The sequence below is a fragment of the Schistocerca gregaria genome, chromosome 4 (genome assembly GCF_023897955.1).
Source record: "Schistocerca gregaria isolate iqSchGreg1 chromosome 4, iqSchGreg1.2, whole genome shotgun sequence".
Lineage (NCBI taxonomy): Eukaryota > Metazoa > Arthropoda > Insecta > Orthoptera > Acrididae > Schistocerca > Schistocerca gregaria.
The window spans coordinates 37,367,965-37,386,628 of record NC_064923.1 but is presented as its reverse complement, the minus strand read 5'-3'; the positions used below and the strand labels follow the sequence as shown (position 1 = coordinate 37,386,628).

Sequence of the window (18,664 nt, the reverse complement as noted above, 5' to 3'; positions counted from 1 at the left end):
TGCTTGCTCAATATAGAGATTGAATAATATCGGGGAGAGGCTACAACTTTGTCTCACTCCCTTCCCAACCACTGCTTCCCTTTCATGTCCCTCGACTCTTATGACTGCCATCTGGTTTCTGTACAAATTGTAAATAGCATTTCGCGCCCTGTATTTTACCCCTGCCACCTTCAGAAATTGAAAGAGATTATTCCAGTCAACATTGTCAAAAGCTTTCTGTAAGTCTACAAATGCTAGAGACGTGGGTTTGTCTTTTCTTAATCTAGCTTCTATGATAAGTCGTAGTGCCAGTATTTCCTCACATGTTCCCATATTTCTACGGAATCCAAACTGATCTTCCCCGAGGTCGGCTTCCACCAGTTTTTCCATTCGTCTGTAAAGAATTCGCGGTAGTATTTTGCAGCCGTGGCTTATTAAACTGACCGGTAATTTTCACATCTGTCAACGTCTGCTTTCTTTGGGATTGGAATTGTTATATTCTTCTTGAAGTCTGAGGGTATTTCGCCTGTGTCATACATTTTGCTCACAAGATGGTAGAGTTTTGTCAGGACTGGCTCTCCCAAGGCTGTCAGTAGTTCAAATGGAATGTTGTTTACTCCCGGGGCCTTGTTTCGACTTAGGTCTTACAGTGCTCTATGAAATTCTTCACGCAGTATCATATCTCCCATTTCATCTTCATCCACATCCTCTTCCATTTCCATAATATTGTCCTCAAGAAAATCCTCCTTGTATAGACCCTATGTATACTCCTTCCACCTTTCTGCTTTCCCTTCTTTGCTTAGACCTGGGTTTCCATCTGAGCCCTTGATGTTCATACAAGTGGTTCTCTTTTCTCCAAAGATCTCTCTAATTTTCCTGTAGGCAGTATCTATCTTACCCCTAGTGAGGTAAGCCTCTACTTCCTCTAGCCATTGCTGCTTAGCCATTTTGCACTTCCTGTCGATCTCATTTTTGAGATGCTTGTATTCCTTTTTGCTTGCTTCATTTACTGTATTTTTATATTTTTTCTTTTCATCAATTAAATTCAGTATTTCTTCTGTCACCCAAGGATTTCTACTAGCCCTCGTCGTTTTACCTACTTGATCCTCTGCTGCTTTCACCACATCATCCCTCAGAGTTACCCATTCTTCTTCCACTGTATTTCTTTCCTCTATTCCTGTCCCGGAGATCCGAATGGGGGACTATTTTACCTCCGGAATATTTTACCCAAGAGGACGCCATCATCATTTAACCATACAGTAAAGCTGCATGCCCTCAGGAAAAATTTCCCCTAGCTTTCAGCCGTTCGCAGCACCAGCACAGCAAGGCCGTTTTGGTTATTGTTACAAGGCCAGATCAGTCAATCATCCAGACTGTTGCCCCTGCAACTACTGAAAAGGCTGCTGCCCGTCTTCAGGAACCATACGTTTGTCTGGCGTCTCAACAGATACCCCTCCATTGTGGTTGCACTTACGGTACGGCTATCTGTGTCGCTGAGGCACGCAAGCCTCCCCACCAACGGCAAGGTCTATGGTTCATGGGGGAGGGGGGGGGGGTTTAGATAGATAAGACGCAAACAATTTCGCAGCATTGCCGGTGACACCATAATATTCTAATTTACTTAAGAGAATGCTGTTTTTCATACAGTCAAACGCTTTTGACAGGTCACAGATAATGCCAGCAGCCTCTAATTTATTATCTAATCAAAGCACTGTTGGTCCAGATTGTCCCACTCCGCAACAGCGGTTCGGCGTAGACCCCTCAGAGTGCTTGGTGGGTCACGTCGTCCATAAACGGCCCTTTTCAATCTATCACAGGCATGTTCCATAGGGATCATGTCTGGAGAAGGCCACTCTAGACGAGCGATGTCGTTATCCTGAAAGAAGTCATTCACAAGATGTGCACGATTGGCAGGGGGGGGGGGGGGGGCGAATTGTCGTCCATGAAGACGAATACGTCGCCAATATGCTGCCGATATTGTTGAACTATCGGCCGGACGATGGCATTCACGTGTCGTACAGCCGTTATGGCGACTTCCATAACCACAAACGGCGTACGTCGGCCCCACATAACGCCACCCCAAAACAGCAGGGGACCTCCACCTTGTTGCACTCGCTGCTAGTGTGTCTAAAGCGTTCAGCCTGACCGGGATGCCTCCGAACACGTCGCCGACGATTGTCTGGTTGAAATCATATGCGACACCCATCGGTGAAGAGAACGTGATTCCAATCCTGAGCGGTCCTTTAGGCATGTTGTGGGCCCATCTGTACCGCGCTGCATGGTGTCGTAGATGCAAAGATGGACCTCGCCATGGACGTCGGGAGAGAAGTTGCGCATCGTGCAGCCAATTGTGCACAGTTTGAGTCGTAACACGACATCCTGTGGCTGCACGAAAAGCAATATTCAACATGGTGGCGTTTCTGTCAGGGTTCCTTCGAGCCGTAATCCGGAGGTAGCGGTCATCCACTGCAGAAGTAGCCCTTGGGCGGCCTGAGCGAGGCATGTCATCGACAGTTCCTGTCTCTCTCTGTATCTCCTCCATGTCCGAACAACATCGCTTTCGTTCTCTTCGAGATGCCTGGACACTTCCCTTATTGAGAGACTTTCCTGGCACAAAGCAACAATGCGAACGCGATCGAACCGCGGTATTGACCGCTAGGCATGGTTGAACTACAGATAACACGAGACGTGTACCTCCTTCCCGGGGTGATGACTGGAACTGATCGGCTGTCGGACCCCCTCCGTCTAATAGGCGCTGCTCGTGCATGTTGTTTACATCTTTGAGCGGTTTTAGTGACATCTCTGAACAGTCAAATGAACTGTGTCTGTGATACAACATCCACTGTCAGCGCCTATATTCAGGAGTTCTGAGAACCAGGGGGATGCAGAACTTTTTCGATGTGTGTAAATTACTTTCTGGAGAAGTACACTCGCACCATTAATTGAATTAAGAACTGAAAAGACAAACAGTGGCTTAATAACATAACCGATTTTTGCACCTGTCCTTAAAAATTAAAAGCCGCCGAACTGTCGATCCTAAAAGTTACTAGAAATTCATGCGTGTATAAAGAGATGGATGTGAGAAGCATACAAGAACTTCCACTGTCGTACGTTGGTGAAATATGTTGCTGAGAATTCTAAAATATTCTTGCTCATGAAAAATGTCTGAGCAGATGGAAGTCTTGATCGGTCTGCCGTGGCAATAGAAGACAGCAAAAGAAAAACAGTGGTTTTACATTTCAGATATCAAAAATCATTCACCATTGTTTCACCGCCGCACAAACTCTTGTTTGGAGGATACAGAAGCAGGTATCCTTGGCCTCGAAAAACAGGTTAAAGAATTGAAAGCAAGTTATCAGGTCCAACTGGAATCTCATTTCGGTCTTGTATAGGGTATATGAGGAATACTCATTGGCCCCATAACTTAGCTTTCAAATCTTATGAAGTCCCCAGGCACTGCAAAAAAGGGCCGCTGCACGTGTACGGTATGTAAGTAATCTTGTGCAATTACGTTAGTGTATACTGAATGTTCTGTGTTACCGTGTGGAAACTATGTCGTGGTAGGTGGCCGCAAGCGTGAAGAAACGAGTACGTAGGCTCCCAAGGAGTGAGGAACTGTCCGGGGCGGGGGGCAACAAGCCATGCTGCCCCTCCCCCCCCCCCCTCACCCCCCACCTCACCCCGTCGCAGATCTGACGGCCTACATCCGTTTCCTTACATCTACGAAAGCAGAACGGGCACAATGGTCATAGGGATTGGCGAGCGTTCCTCGTGTCGTGGGAGTTCAGGATTTGCCTCCACAGTTATTTCAAAACACGAAAAAAAAAAAGCAACGAGCAATTCACAACGCCAAACAAGGAGGAGTGCACATAGCGTTTGGTAGTGACACGGTGCTACTGTTTGCTTGGGTGACAGTGGCAGTTCCGGCTCAATCTCTCACGGTGTCTGTCGGTAAACTCGGTAAACTCAATGTGCGAGCAGCGCTCGTTATGGGGGAAGCAGCCTTTCCGGAGAGAACTCGGCAGTGGTCGTTCAGGCACATCCATAGAGCTCCCCATTTCCTGTACAGCAGAGTACCGCAGCGTGCTGTGATTTACGTTAATTCTGTTCATGTGATTTTACTTACCATAGTTAGCCAGTTTAGTTTGTGTATTTTGTGAGAAACTTAGCTGTTTAGATGTGAGAGATAAGCGTACTATATCACAACAAAATTTCCACGATACAAAGAAGAGTATTTCGGAGTAAAGAGCGTTAGGTCGCTTCTAGCGTAATTGAATCTTATTAAAGAGTTCGCACAAAAAGAACCGAGGCCTGATATTGCCTGTCCCTATCGAAGGGCTGGAGTTTATACAGTAGCCCGTCTTGCTAGAATGAGACGCATGAGAAGGGAACGCGAAAATGGAACACATAGATTAGTGGAATCACCAAGAAAGAGCGCTGGCAATTTTGGGAGGAAACCCATCGTTTTAGACAGCTTTATAAAACCGGTAATTCTGAAAACGATGGACGATTTTTACATAGCTCAAAAAATAGTGGAGATGTTACGCAAATTTCTTATTGCTATAATAGAGAAAATCCATTTTTTAGCAGATACATGCTTTGCAGAAACAATTCGTGAAATGGGATTTATCGGTAAGAGACCTGTAAGTAAAAGAGAGAGTCTAGCAAGGAGAACTTATGCAACTGATTGGCGATGCAAACACTTGATGAAAGTAATGAAGTTAAAAGAGGAAATTGATAAGTTTTATATCAACGAAGCTTGGGTGAACAACAACAACATTTATAGAAAATGTTGTCGGTGTCCTGGTGTTGATAGCGTCCTAGACAATGATATTAGAAGCAACAGCGTTATTGTAGTGAATATTGACCCAATAGTAGGTTTGTTTATAACCTACACCAATGTCCTCATCCAAGCATTGCCCATCACATATTAAACACTCATAACAGTGCGTTTTTCCAAATCCTAACCCTTCTTGAACTCTGTCTTTGGGACAGCTTTCAGCTCTCTCAAAGAAACGATTTTAACCTCATCTGTGTTTGTAAAAGAATACCCTTTAAAAACCACATGGAATGATTGTGGAGGCTAGGACATCATTACAATCTTGTTTTGACCAAACATTAAAGAACACGCAACGAAGTCTGAAATGGTGCATTATCGTCTTGCAAAAACCATGAATTGCTCCACCACTACCGGACATTTTTTCGCATTGCTTCACGAAGATGGCATTGAACGTGTAAATTCGTTTTACCCTGTGGCAAGGACTGATGATGCGCTATAACGTTAAAATCGAAGAACACTATGAGCATTACCTCCACATTTCATCGCATTTGTCGATCGTTTTAGGTCTTGCAGGATTATTAATGAACACAACACATTCACATAACAGCGGATTTAAGCATCAATAATATAATCACCTTCAGTGTTTACAATAGTCTGCCAACGCTGGGATGACTTTACGATTACGCGACTGTTGATGTCACGAGGTTTTGAGGCAAAGAAATCTTCGAGTCTTGTACGGTGCTCATTTTCATCCGGAATGGAGGTTCCTTGAAGGCTGTTCGACAGAGGGCGGAAAAGGTGAAAATCTGAGAGAGCAAGATCGGGTGAATAAGTTGGATGCGGTAAGACTTCCGAGCCCAATTCCTGTTGCTGCTTTATGTCAGCGCGACAGAATGCGGGCGGAGGTGATCGTGGAGCAGCGTCAGTTCTCGCAGTCCTCCTGGCCGCCGTTCTTGGGCTGCGTGTGCAACGCGTCTCAGGTGTCGGCAGTTCGTCTCAGCAGCGATGGCCACACCTCGGGGGAACAATCAGTAGTACACCACATCTATTGCGGATACTCGCAGGTCTTTGTACGGGAAGCTGCTGCTTTGTTTGGGCTCAACAATTCCTTTCTCTTCCTTGTGTTAGCGTAAAAGACACCATTTGTCGTCGCCAGTAACGATACAGGGTAGGAGTGGTAGGTGTTGTTCGAGAGCCAATAGATGACGAGCAAGCAGGGGTACACGTATAGCAACCCACTGATTTTTTTGATTTTAGCTTGGAACATATAGCAACCACAAACCGATTTTTCAACTTCCACATAGCATGAAAATGTCGACAAATGGTGCAATGATTACAGTTCGATAAGCCACGGCTGCAAGATGCTATCAAGAACTCTTTGCAGACGAATGGAAAAACTGGTGGAAGCCGACCTCGGGGAAGATCAGTTTGGATTCCGTAGAAATGTTGGAACACGTGAGGCAATACTGACTCTACGACTTACCTGAGAAAATAGATTAAGGAAAGGCAAACTCACGTTTCTACCTTTTGTAGACTTAGAGAAAGCTTTTGGTAATGTCGACTGGAATACTCTCCTTCAAAATCTAAAGGTGGCAGCCGTAAAATACAGGGAGTGAAAGGCTATTTACAATTTGTACAGAAACCAGATGGCAGTTATAAGAGTCAAGGGGCATGAAAGGGAAGCAGTGGTTGGGAAGGGAGTGACACACAGTTGTAGCCATTCCCCGATGTTATTCAATCTGTATATTGAGCAAGCAGTGAAGGAAACAAAAGAAAAATTCGGAGTAGGTATTAAAATCCGTGGAGAAGAAAAAAAAAACTTTGAGGTTCGGCGATGACATTGTAATTCTGTCAGAGACAGCAAAGGACTTGGAAGAGCAGTTGAACGGAATGGACAGTGTCTTGAAAGGAGGGTATAAGATGAACATCAACAAAAGCAAAACGGGGATAATGGAATGTAGGCGAATTAAGTCGGGTGATGCTGAGGGAATCAGATTAGTAGTAAAGGAGTTTTGCTATTTGGGGGGCAAAATAACTGACGATGGTCGAAGTAGAGAGGATATAAAATGTAGACTGGCAATGGCAAGGAAGGGGTTTCTGAAGAAGAGAAATTTGTTTTCTGGAGATATTTGTATGGAGTGTTGCCATGTATGAAAGTGAAACGTGGCCGATAAATAGTTTAGAGGAGAGGAGAATAGAAGGTTCCGAAATGGTGTGCTACAGAAGAATGCTGAAGATTAGATGGGTAGATCACATAACTAATGGGAAGGTATTGAACAGAATTAGGCAGAAGATGACTAGAAGAGGAGATCGGTTGGTACGACGTATTATGAGGCATCAAGGGATCACCAATTTAGTACTGGAGGGCAGCACGGAGGGTAAAAATCGTAGAGGGAGACCAAGAGATGAATTCACTAAACAAAATTGAAATGACTCTGAGTGCTAATAGTAGATACATTACGCATCAAAATGCAAAGGCCATGTGTTGAATAAAAAAAATTACGCTAGAATATCAAATGGTTCAAATGGCTCTGAGCAGTATGGGGCTCAACATCTATGGTCATCAATCCCCTAGAACTTCGAACTACTTAAACCTAACTAACCTAAGGACATCACACAACACCCAACCATCACGAAGCAGAGAAAATCCCTTACCGCGCCGGAATCGAACCCGGGAACCCGGGCGTGGGAAGCGAGAACGCTACCGCACGACCACGAGATGCGGGCTTCACTAAACAGATTCAGGATGTAGGCTGCAGTAGGTACTGGGAGATGAAAAAGGTTGCACAGGATAGAGTAGCATGGAGAACTGCATCAAACCAGTCTCTGGACTGAAGATCACAACAACAACAACGATTCATATTCGGAGGTCTGGGTGGCCAAATCACTCTCTCGAATTGTCCAGAATGTAACTCAAACCAGTCGTGATCTGGCAGTCCTCGAATAAACTGACGTGGGTCATTGTGGATTAACGCGTTTAAACAATCTTCGTTAAACCCCGAAAGTTTTCTTGTATTTGGAGAGTCACTAATGTCCTCCTTCAAACGAGGAAGCCACCTTCTTCCCGCGTTCTGTCCAGTGGTATTATCCCCATAAACGACGCAAATGTTTCGGGCTACCTCCGCTGCTGTCACTCCTCTCTTGAACTCAAACGGAAGAATATGTCGGAAATGTTACGATTTCTTCACTTGGCACTACTTGGCACTCCATTTTCTATCGCCCACAGCTCCAATCATTGTCTCGAAACGATTAAATTCCAATATTCAAGCTAAAATTACGGCAGTAAACTACAAATAAAAATTGGCAATAAATAAATAAGCCCATAATCACCGGAATATCAAGATGCAAAACACTGAGTATACAGAATGAGGATTCGCTCGCTCATGAGCTTACCGACAGATTGTATCTTACAAAATAATGGTTTGAGAGGCTCATGCTCTTAAAAACTGCCACGATATAGTGTCCCCAGAATATCGTTATCTATACACATAGATTTGTTTGTTTATCCTCTGTATCAGCCGGCATTGATGATGAGTTATACACTGACGTGACAAAAGTTCTGGGATATCTCCTACCATCGTTTAGGACCTTCTTTTGCTCAGCGTAATGCAGCATATAGACGCCGCATGAACTGTAGAATTCGTTGGAAGTCCCCTGAAGAAATAGTGATCGTACTGCCTCTATAGTCACCCATAATTGGGAAAGTGTTGACAGTGCAGAATGTTGCGCAAGAACTGACCTCTAGATGACGTCCCATAAATGTTCATATCGGGAGATCTGGGTGCCCAGATCAGTGGCTCGAATTGTCCAGAATGTTCCTCAAAACAGGCGCGAACAGTTATGGCCCGCTGATACGACATCGTTATTTGGGGACAGGCCTGAAAATGGTCTCCAAGAATCCAGCCATAAACATTTTCAGTCAATGATCTTTGGACCAGAAGGCCCAGTCCATTCCACATGAGCACAGCGCACATCACTATGGAGCCACCACCAGATTGCACAGTGTCTTTTTGACAACTTGGGTCCACGGCTTTGTGGGGTCTGCTCCATACTCGAACTCTATCATCAACTATTACTAACTGGAATCGGGTCTCATCTAAACAGGTGAAGGATGTGCAGTCGTCTGTGGCCCGACCAACACGGCTAGGAGCCCAGGAGAGCCGCTGCAGGCGATGTCGTGTCGTAATCAAAGGCATTGCTCGTCCGCTGCCACAGCCCATTAATGTCCAATTTCGTCGCACTCTCCTAACGGGTAAGTTCGTCGTACGTACCACATTGAGATCTACGGCTATTTTGTTAAGTGCTGCTTGTCTGTTATCACCGACAACTCTACCCAAACGCAACTGCTGTCGGCCGTAAGTAAAGGCCGTCGGCCGGTGCGTTGTCCTCGGTGCGAGATAATGCCTGAGATTTTGTATTCTTGGCACAGTCTCGACACTGTAGATCTCATATCATTGACTTCCGTAAAGATTTCCTTACCACTCCGCGTTTAAAGTCTCTTAATTTCCTTCGTCCGGAGAAAATCATGTCGGAAGCCTTTTGACGCGGACCACCTGAGCAGAAATGACAGCTCCGTCAATGCAGCGACCTTCTATATCTTGCGTACGCGATGCTACCCGCCGTCTCTATATGTGCATATGTCTATCCCACGACTTTGTCACCTCAGCGTATACAGCAAAACCGGTCTTGCAAATGAATGCTTCCGAAGCAGAGGTGATGTGGTACAGGTGTCTCACCTGCCGCCGCGGCCTTCAGCCTGTTGTCTTTGACGTTCTGTATGACGGGCCCCAGGTAGAAGAAGACGAGCGCGACGCCGCCGATGCCCAGGAAGGTGGAGATCATGCGCAACGCGCGCGCGCGCGCCCTGCGCACCACGGCGGCCCTGGCGCGCGGCCGGTGCGCGCAGAAGCGGGACAGGTTGCCGGCGACGCGGCGCACCAGCGCGTCCACGCGCCGCCGCCGCAGCGCGAACGACGACGCCTGCGCAGAACGCCCTCTGCACTCACACCCACTTGCCGCCGTCAACTGTTTACTGACAACCACGCACTTAACCTGTCTCGTGATTAGCTGACGGAGAAGAGACCGAGCAGATGCCGTCTCGGATATAATACACTCCTGGAAATGGAAAAAAGAACACATTGACACCAGTGTGTCAGACCCACCATACTTGCTCCGGACACTGCGAGACGGCTGTACAAGCAATGATCACACGCACGGCACAGCGGACACACCAGGAACCGCGGTGTTGGCCGTCGAATGGCGCTAGCTGCGCAGCATTTTGTGCACCGCCGCCGTCAGTGTCAGCCAGTTTGCCGTGGCATACGGAGCTCCATCGCAGTCTTTAACACTGGTAGCATGCCGCGACAGCGCGGACGTGAACCGTATGTGCAGTTGACGGACTTTGAGCGAGGGTGTATAGTGGGCATGCGGGAGGCCGGGTGGACGTACCGCCGAATTGCTCAACACGTGGGGCGTGAGGTCTCCAAAGTACATCGATGTTGTCGCCAGTGGTCGGCGGAAGGTGCACGTGCCCGTCGACCTGGGACCGGACCGCAGCGACGCACGGATGCACGCCAAGACCGTAGGATCCTACGCAGTGCCGTAGGGGACCGCACCGCCACTTCCCAGCAAATTAGGGACACTGTTGCTTCTGGGGTATCGGCGAGGACCATTCGCAGCCGTCTCCATGAAGCTGGGCTACGGTCCCGCACACCGTTAGGCCGTCTTCCGCTCACGCCCCAACATCGTGCAGCCCGCCTCCAGTGGTGTCGCGACAGGCGTGAATGGAGGGACGAATGGAGACGTGTCGTCTTCAGCGATGAGAGTCGCTTCTGCCTTGGTGCCAATGATGGTCGTACGCGTGTTTGGCGCCGTGCAGGTGAGCGCCACAATCAGGACTGCATACGACCGAGGCACACAGGGCCAACACCCGGCATCATGGTGTGAGGAGCGATCTCCTACACTGGCCGTACACCTCTGGTGATCGTCGAGGGGACACTGAATAGTGCACGGTACATCCAAACCGTCATCGAACCCATCGTTATACCATTCCTAGAACGGCAAGGGAACTTGCTGTTCCAACAGGACAATGCACGTCCGCATGTATCCCGTGCCACCCAACGTGCTCTAGAAGGTGTAAGTCAACTACCCTGGCCAGCAAGATCTCCGGATCTGTCCCACATTGAGCATGTTTGGGACTGGATGAAGCGTCGTCTCACGCGGTCTGCACGTCCAGCACGAACGCTGGTCCAACTGAGGCGCCAGGTGGAAATGGCATGGCAAGCCGTTCCACAGGACTACATCCAGCATCTCTACGATCGTCTCCATGGGAGAATAGCAGCGTGCATTGCTGCGAAAGGTGGATGTACACTGTACTAGTGCCGACATTGTGCATGCACTGTTGCCTGTGTCTATGTGCCTGTGGTTATGTCAGTGTGATCATGTGATGTATCTGACCCCAGGAATGTGTCAATAAAGTTTCCCCTTCCTGGGACAATGAATTCACGGTGTTCTTATTTCAATTTCCAGGAGTGTAGTTCTCACGGATATGCAACGTATTTAGTGATTTTTTATTACAGTAAATGGCTAAAATTTATGGGCAGGTATTAGATGTGAGCTGTTCTCAAAACTGCACTAAGATAGCAATTCATAGACTTCATGAAGTTCTGGATAGATAGCATTGTACACATCTCGCAGCGCTACCCAAAACTGCTCTTTTGAAGCTGGTGTTGGGTTGATCGACAGTTCACGGATATACATGAAATGTTGCAGCAATTGCGAATGCGAACAAAGGTCAGCTGTGTCAGCTGTGTAATAGAATGACGATAAGTAAGTGCCGGGCTGGTACTCGAACCAGGGTTTCCAGCTTATCGCGCCTTAAAACTGGGCCTCTCCGAGCGCTGTGCACTGCCAGACCCAAACCTCCATACGTCATCAGACATATGTCAACAACCTGTATTCGTACACTGATTATGTATGTTCCCGTACAGGGGAGACAGTTTAACTGAAAGTGGTCTGTCTGGTACCGGTAGATAAATACCATTTTGCTGTTCCTGTGTAGCTGAGAAATGTCCTTTGGACATGCATGCAAGTTCGTAGGAATAGGCACTGTGGCGACTAAAGCCGTTATGAAATACGTGAATTGTATTCACAATTGTGATTAAGGCCAATCATCAACTGAAAACAATGAAGTTTTGTGCGACATGGGGCCATGGTAGACAACATATGGAGGTTTCGGCCCGGCTGTGAGGTGTGCTCGGGCAGCCTAATGATAACGAGGTAGCTGGCGACAAACGGGAAATCCGGGCTCCAGTTCCAGTCTGCGAAGTGCAGTTGAGACGTTCTGTGCCCTCTTTCGCATGTTGCCTCTCATTTTCATCAATTTTATTAATGTTTTATGTCATTGCACGGTAGTAACAGGCCGAATAAGGTTATTGTAATGAGAGTATTTGTGCTGAGAGCTCAAGAAATACTTTTTACTTCATTCTATACATGTTGCATTAGTTCCCTGGGTGACACACGGCATTTCTGGTTGGGGGCTGCACTTCCCTGAATTCTGAGCGATTCGTACAATGGGCTTAAGCGCGGTGGCGGAACGACTGATGTCGGTCGAGTTTCGTCTATTGTATGCAGGGTGGAACGACCTGCGAGATGTCTGAGTGCCGCCGCAGTTTATGCGTTTACTGTTCCGGCGCGCCCGGAACGAAGATTCCTGGCACCGACTGACTGCATTGTTCTCTTGATTCTGAGATTACCTGTGGGCCGTGTCGTGCTAGGTGCGACTGTCTGGCGCCAGATAGCCAGTGGTCTAGGCACGTTGTTTTTGTAGCCGGTCAAACGGCAAGTTCAGTGCCCTCAGCTGAATAGCAGAGGCGTGATTGGCCAACTTAAACTGAGGATAGTTGACGTCATAAAGCCCCGCTCGAAATTGGAGGGAATGGTGGCTATTGATACGAATGGTGTTCTGAGACAGCGTGGGAGAATTTTTTAATCAGAACTGAATGCCGATTCGCGGTTTTCGAAGAGAGTAGGGAGTTGAGCAATGCTGGCTTCGCTCTGGAGTTGCACAGGCAGGGAACTCGGGATCTGATCTTCGTCGGAGTCGGACGGTCTTGTGACTTGGTCGCTCTTTTTTGGACAGCTTTCGAGGCCAGGGGTTGACACAGAGTTGCTGCATGGCAGAAGTTGGTGCCTACATCATCAAGACGCAGCCTACTGACGACGTGCTGCAGATTTCAGTATTGGTAAAGTATTTTGTGGCTCCGGCATTGTAGAACATTATCATTTTTATACTGAATCCCTCAGCAGTACGGACGTCGCTTGTTTCTCCATGTGATCCCGCTTGATCTCTCACTACTAATTGCGATACTGCTATATAGGCGGGAGATTAATATTTGTTTCATTAGGACCTCCAGTCATTATCGTTAATCTATTGCATCACAGAGAGTAGGAGCACCTTGTTCTCATAATAGTTCAGTATACCCTATCCTTTAACCTATTGTTTGTGTCGACAATCATGTGCATTTATGTTCTGATCTCATTGTAATATTTAAGCCGCGTATCATTTAATAGATATATGCAGAAGCCCATTTCCTGTTGTTTATTATGATAAAGTTCTCCCTTTTTTTCTCTGAGTAGAGTACGATTTATATTAAATTATTGTGAGTGTGCACTCCTTATTTTACCAACTAGCAGGATCCACCATAATTTCCTTCCGTTGCCATCGTGTGCATAATTAATTAGGTGGTAGATAAGGAGGGGGTCGAGTGCATCTCTCGTTCTCATGCAAAAGTCGTCTGAATTAAAGAGGTACAAACTCTTCTCCACCCCGGCACCTCGCAGCGTGAAGCCATGACCACGAATTCACTATAATGTTTATCAAGCCATATGTATGCAACCAAAATTTAGTGATACATAGCACAGCACTGTCCTCATAAATCGTGAAATTTCCATCAGTATTCTGCAACGCCAGGCGATGCAGTTGGTCTGCAAGTGTCCACATAACACGCAGGCACGTTTGTGGTCTGTGTCGGACGATGGAGCCTAATGGGGACCTTGTGACCACAGCGCATACCATAACTGAGCCAACTTGCTGGTGAAGACAACCTTGGTGACAAGCGGGATCCGCGGTTTCACAGGCCACACGCCACACTCCCACTGGCCCAGCGGTAAAACTGAAACTGGGATTCACTGGACCACACCATACACAACCAGTGTTCAGGCCTGTGCCACCTGCTGAACCCACGATCGAGGTGCTGGCGAGGAGACACGAGTTCATCGTCGGCTGCTCAAGTCTATGAGACTCATTTACTGTATCATCGCCTAGTCGTGACACAAACGGTTTCCTATAGCTCCACATTCAAATCGGCGTCGACCTACTCGCAGCAGAAATTCAGTCGTTCATCAAAGACTTGTGTCCGTCCCGCAAGGCGTTTACCCATGTCGTCTAGTTGATAGCGTCGCTGCCTCAAGATTGTAGGGACCCAGGTAGATTCCCGGTTGGATCGGAGATTTTCTTCTCACAGGGACGAGGTATTTGTGTTGTTTCATCTTTGTAAACTCGCAAGTCGCAGAAGCAGCATCCAACAATGCCGTACGATCATATCATTCCAACAGCGGAAAACTGCTCCTATCGGAGCACGAATATGCTCCCGTTTAAAAGACTATGATTAAAGTGGGGTGCCAGCTGCCTCGTTCTACCTTCCTCGGCACCTTTAAAAATTTCCCCAAAAGTTCTGGCATGAGAACATATTCGCGTCCTTTCTAATACGAATTCTCCCAACTGCAACTCGCTCACACCCACTAATCCATCGCTGTGCGTCGTACACACACATCCACTCCCACTTGCTCATTCTCACTCATTCATTCAGCCCAACTCGGTACCTTTTTGTGTTTCTCTAGCTGTCACTGTCTCCTGCCTCGTAGCTACAGACTCCTTCGTTTTTTCTGTTACTACTATCTTCTCTCACTGTCACTGCCTCCCTCGTGCTCTCTCTGTCACAGCTACGACCTCATTAATTGCTTCCCACTGGTGCTATCCTTTCTCACTGTTAATATCTCTCTCTTTATCGTTGACATTATCAAAGACCCTACCTCTCGTTATCACTTGGTCCCACCCACTTCCATTTTCTCCTTCTCTTTCTTCTTTTCCCACTGGCACTGTCTTCTATAGCTTTATCCCAGCACTGTTCTATCATTCTCAGCTACGTTCCACTGCTATTATGTCCCTTACTTTCTCTCACACTGCCATTGTCTCCTTCGCTCTTCCTGCACCGCAACCACTGTCCACCATCTTTCAGTATTTATTAAGTTTGCGTCTCTTTCCCACTTTCTCTCAACATACAAAAACACGAATATTTTCGCTTATCAATGCCAATATTTTTCCGGTAATTTTTAAATGTGCTGAGGAATGTAGAATGAGGCAGCTGATACACCACTTTCCTGTGGCGCATATTCGCCTTCTCTGTGCTCTTACAGGGGCAGTTTTCCGCTGGTTACCTGCTTTTTCCTGCTACAGCCAGCCGCTCATATGAAACGCTCTTCATTCGTCGGTAAGATTCTGATCGTTTTACGTGAAACTGAAGTAACGCAAAACTAATTTTGCACCTGAAATCGGATTTTATGTACACATAACTTTACCATGTGCTTCTTTATGTCAACATGGAGTTCGCAGAATCCTTCTGATGATATCGGAGGTTCTTTACAGCATATTTCTCCGTGCTAAATTACTTTATAATCTACGTTTTCGTTTCACACTGGATTTCGCGTGCATATTTAACTTACAAGTAGGGCAAATATAAACCTCCATATCTCGGAAACGGATAAAGATACGAATAAAATTTTCCAAAGTTGTTCGAGATCGGTATCTTAGGAAGATATCGTAAAAATTGCAGCCGTTCGCTGTTCTGGAACCGCGCTTCGATTTTGGTACACACAAAACGATGTTGTTCGGTCTGTTTCTGGATAACGGATAAAGATTTTTCGAAACTGGAAGGTGGTACTTCTAGATAAATACCTAGGCAACATACCGGTCAAATTTAAGCAATTTTCTGCTCTTAATTAATTAGACATTCGCTACTGACGGCGGAGAAATCGTGAAAAATGCTTCTTTCGAGTTTTCTCAGGAACCGCCGACAGCTAAATGCTGCCTCCATAAGCCCGTAGTCCACAAGTCCACACCTAACGCATTCCATTTTCGTAAGTTAGAGGAAGTGTGTAATAGTCAAACATTGACCCTCTGTTGTAGGACAGAGGAATACGACACTAACACAAGTCAAGTTACATTCAGAGGCAGTTGCACGCAGCGACTGTTATATTGACTTGTAAATTATAGATTTCGGCTATCAGTCGTCCTTTTGAAATTTTTATTGGCAGATCTAGATTTCAGCTGGAAACTAACGATTCTCAATGCAATATAATTTTTGATCAATGCATGTAATGCCTGTTGGTCGGGCTTCATTGACAGTTGATTGAATGAACTGTGGATGAAGCCCGACCAACAGTCATTACATGCATTGATCAAAAATTATAGTGCATTGAGAATGACTAGTTTCTAGCTGAAATCTAGATCTGCCAATAAAAATTTCTAAAGGACGACTGTTACCTGAAATCTGTTATTTACAAGCTAACACAAGTGCTACCGAAACACTTAAGCCTATGTTCCCTCACCAACGTAACACAGGTACAAGCCTCGGATAAATCCCGTTTCTGTGAGCGGGATTTTGGAACACGCTGGTAGCAGGAATGTCGCACGCGTGCCTACTTTATGCGGGAACATTGTCTCTGCGGTGACGACGGTCCGCTGTACACACCGTTGAACCCGGAAATGCGAGATGTCATGCTACCCCCAGATTCACTACGCACCTCCAAGTAACAGCCTGCACCACGAGCCGCATGAAGCAGCAGCTATCGGGCATCGTGCACGGCTCATCTTAAGTGGGCCAACACTTCCCAAGACTTATGCCCATTCACTTTACAGCTTACGTGCAACGAATGAATTATATTTTCCGCCACCGGCACATAACGAGTCCATTACGAAAGCGTCGTATTTTTTATACTATTTATTAAAATATAACTTCAGAAAATGTGTTGTTGTTATATACACTGAAGCGCCAAAGAAACTGGTATAGGCATGCGTGTTCAGATACTGAGATATGTAAACAGGCAGAATACTTCGCTGCGGTCGGCAACGCCTATATTTAGGGTATTACAAAAAGGTACGGCCAAACTTACAGGACACATTCCTCACACACAAATAAAGAAAATGTGTTATGTGGAGATGTGTCCGGAAACGCTTAATTTCCATGTTAGAGCTCATTTTAGTTTCGTCAGTATGTTCTTCCACCTACGCTCAATGGAGCACGTTATCATGATTTCACACGGGATACTCTACCTGTGCTGCTAGAACATGTGCCTTTACAAGTACGACACAACATGTGGTTCATGCACGATGGAGCTCCTGCACATTTCAGTCGACGAACTGATCGTATGCTTCTTAACAACAGATTCGGTGACCGATGGATTGGTAGAGGCGGACTAATTCCATGGCCTCCACGCTCTACTGACCTCAACCCTGTTGACTTTCATTTATGGGGACAGTTGAAAGCTCTTGTCTACGCTACCTCGGTACCAAATGTAGAGACTCTTCGTGCTCGTATTGTGGACGGCTGTGACACTATACGCCATTCTCCAGGGCTGCATCAGCGCATTAGGGATTCCATGCGACGGAGGGTGGATGCATGTATCCTCGCTAACGGTGGACATTTTGAACATTTCATGTAACAAAGTGTTTGAAGTCAAGCTGGTACGTTCTGTTGCTGTGTGTTTCCATTCCATGGTTAATGTGATTTGAAGAGAAGTAATAAAATGAGCTCTAACATGGAAAGTAAGCGTTTCCGTATACATGTCTACATAACATATTTTCTTTGCTTGTGTGTGAGTAATGTTTCCTGAAAGTTTGGACGTACCTTTTTGTAACACCCTGTATAAGACAAGTGTCTGGCGTAGTCGTTAGATCGGTTAAGGTTGCGAAGATTTAAGTGAATCAGGACGGGGTGTTATAGTCGGAGCGCGAGCGATGGGGCACAGAATCTCCGAGATAGTGATGAAGTGGGGATTTTCCTCTACTACCGTTTCACGACTGAACCGTGAATATCCGGAATACGGTAAAAAAAATCTTCGACACCTCTGTGGCCGGGAAAAGATTCTGAAGAACGGAACGAAGGACGATTGAAGACAATCGTTCAACGTGACAGTCGTGCAACCCTTCCGCAAATTGCCGAAGGCCCACTTGTGGACCCTTGATGCACAAAACAAAGCTTTACGCCTCGCCTGAGCCCGTCAGCACCGACGTTGGACTATTGGTGAGTGGAAACATCTTGCCTGGTCGGAAGAGTCTCGTTTCAAATTGTATCGAGCGGATGGACGAGTACGGGTATGGAGACAACCTCATGAATCCAAGGACCCAGCATGTCAGCAGGGGACTATTCAAGCTGGTGGACGCTCTGTAAAAGTGTGGGGCGTCTGCAATTGGAGATATGGGATCCCTGATACGTCTAGGTACGACTCTGACGGGTGATACGTACGTACGTGTCCATTGTACAGTCCGACGGACTTGCGCAATTCCAGCATGACAATGCGACACCTCACACGTCCAGAATTGGTACAGATTGGCTCTAGGAACAGTCTTCTGAGTTTAACACTTCCGCTGGCCATCAAACTCCTCAGATGTGAACATTGTTGAGCATATCTGGATGCCTTGCAACATGAAGTTCAGAAGAGATCTTCACCCCTCGTACTCTTATGAATTTAAGAACAGTCCTGCAGGAATCATGATGTCAGCCCCCTCCAGCACTACTTTAGACATTAGTCGAGTCCATGCCACGTCGTGTTGCGGAAATTCTGGGT

The 18,664-nt window shown here is 46.6% G+C and overlaps 1 protein-coding gene across 1 annotated transcript in view; it reads right to left on the bottom strand.

Moving 5' to 3' along the window:
* The window catches only part of LOC126266738 (odorant receptor Or2-like), a 210,960-nt gene that overhangs the window by 121,563 nt on the left and 70,733 nt on the right, over positions 1 to 18,664 (bottom strand). The window contains exon 3 of the mRNA XM_049971223.1: positions 9,496 to 9,739. Coding sequence (XP_049827180.1) covers positions 9,496 to 9,739 — 244 coding nt within the window. The remainder of the gene's footprint in view (positions 1 to 9,495; positions 9,740 to 18,664) is intronic.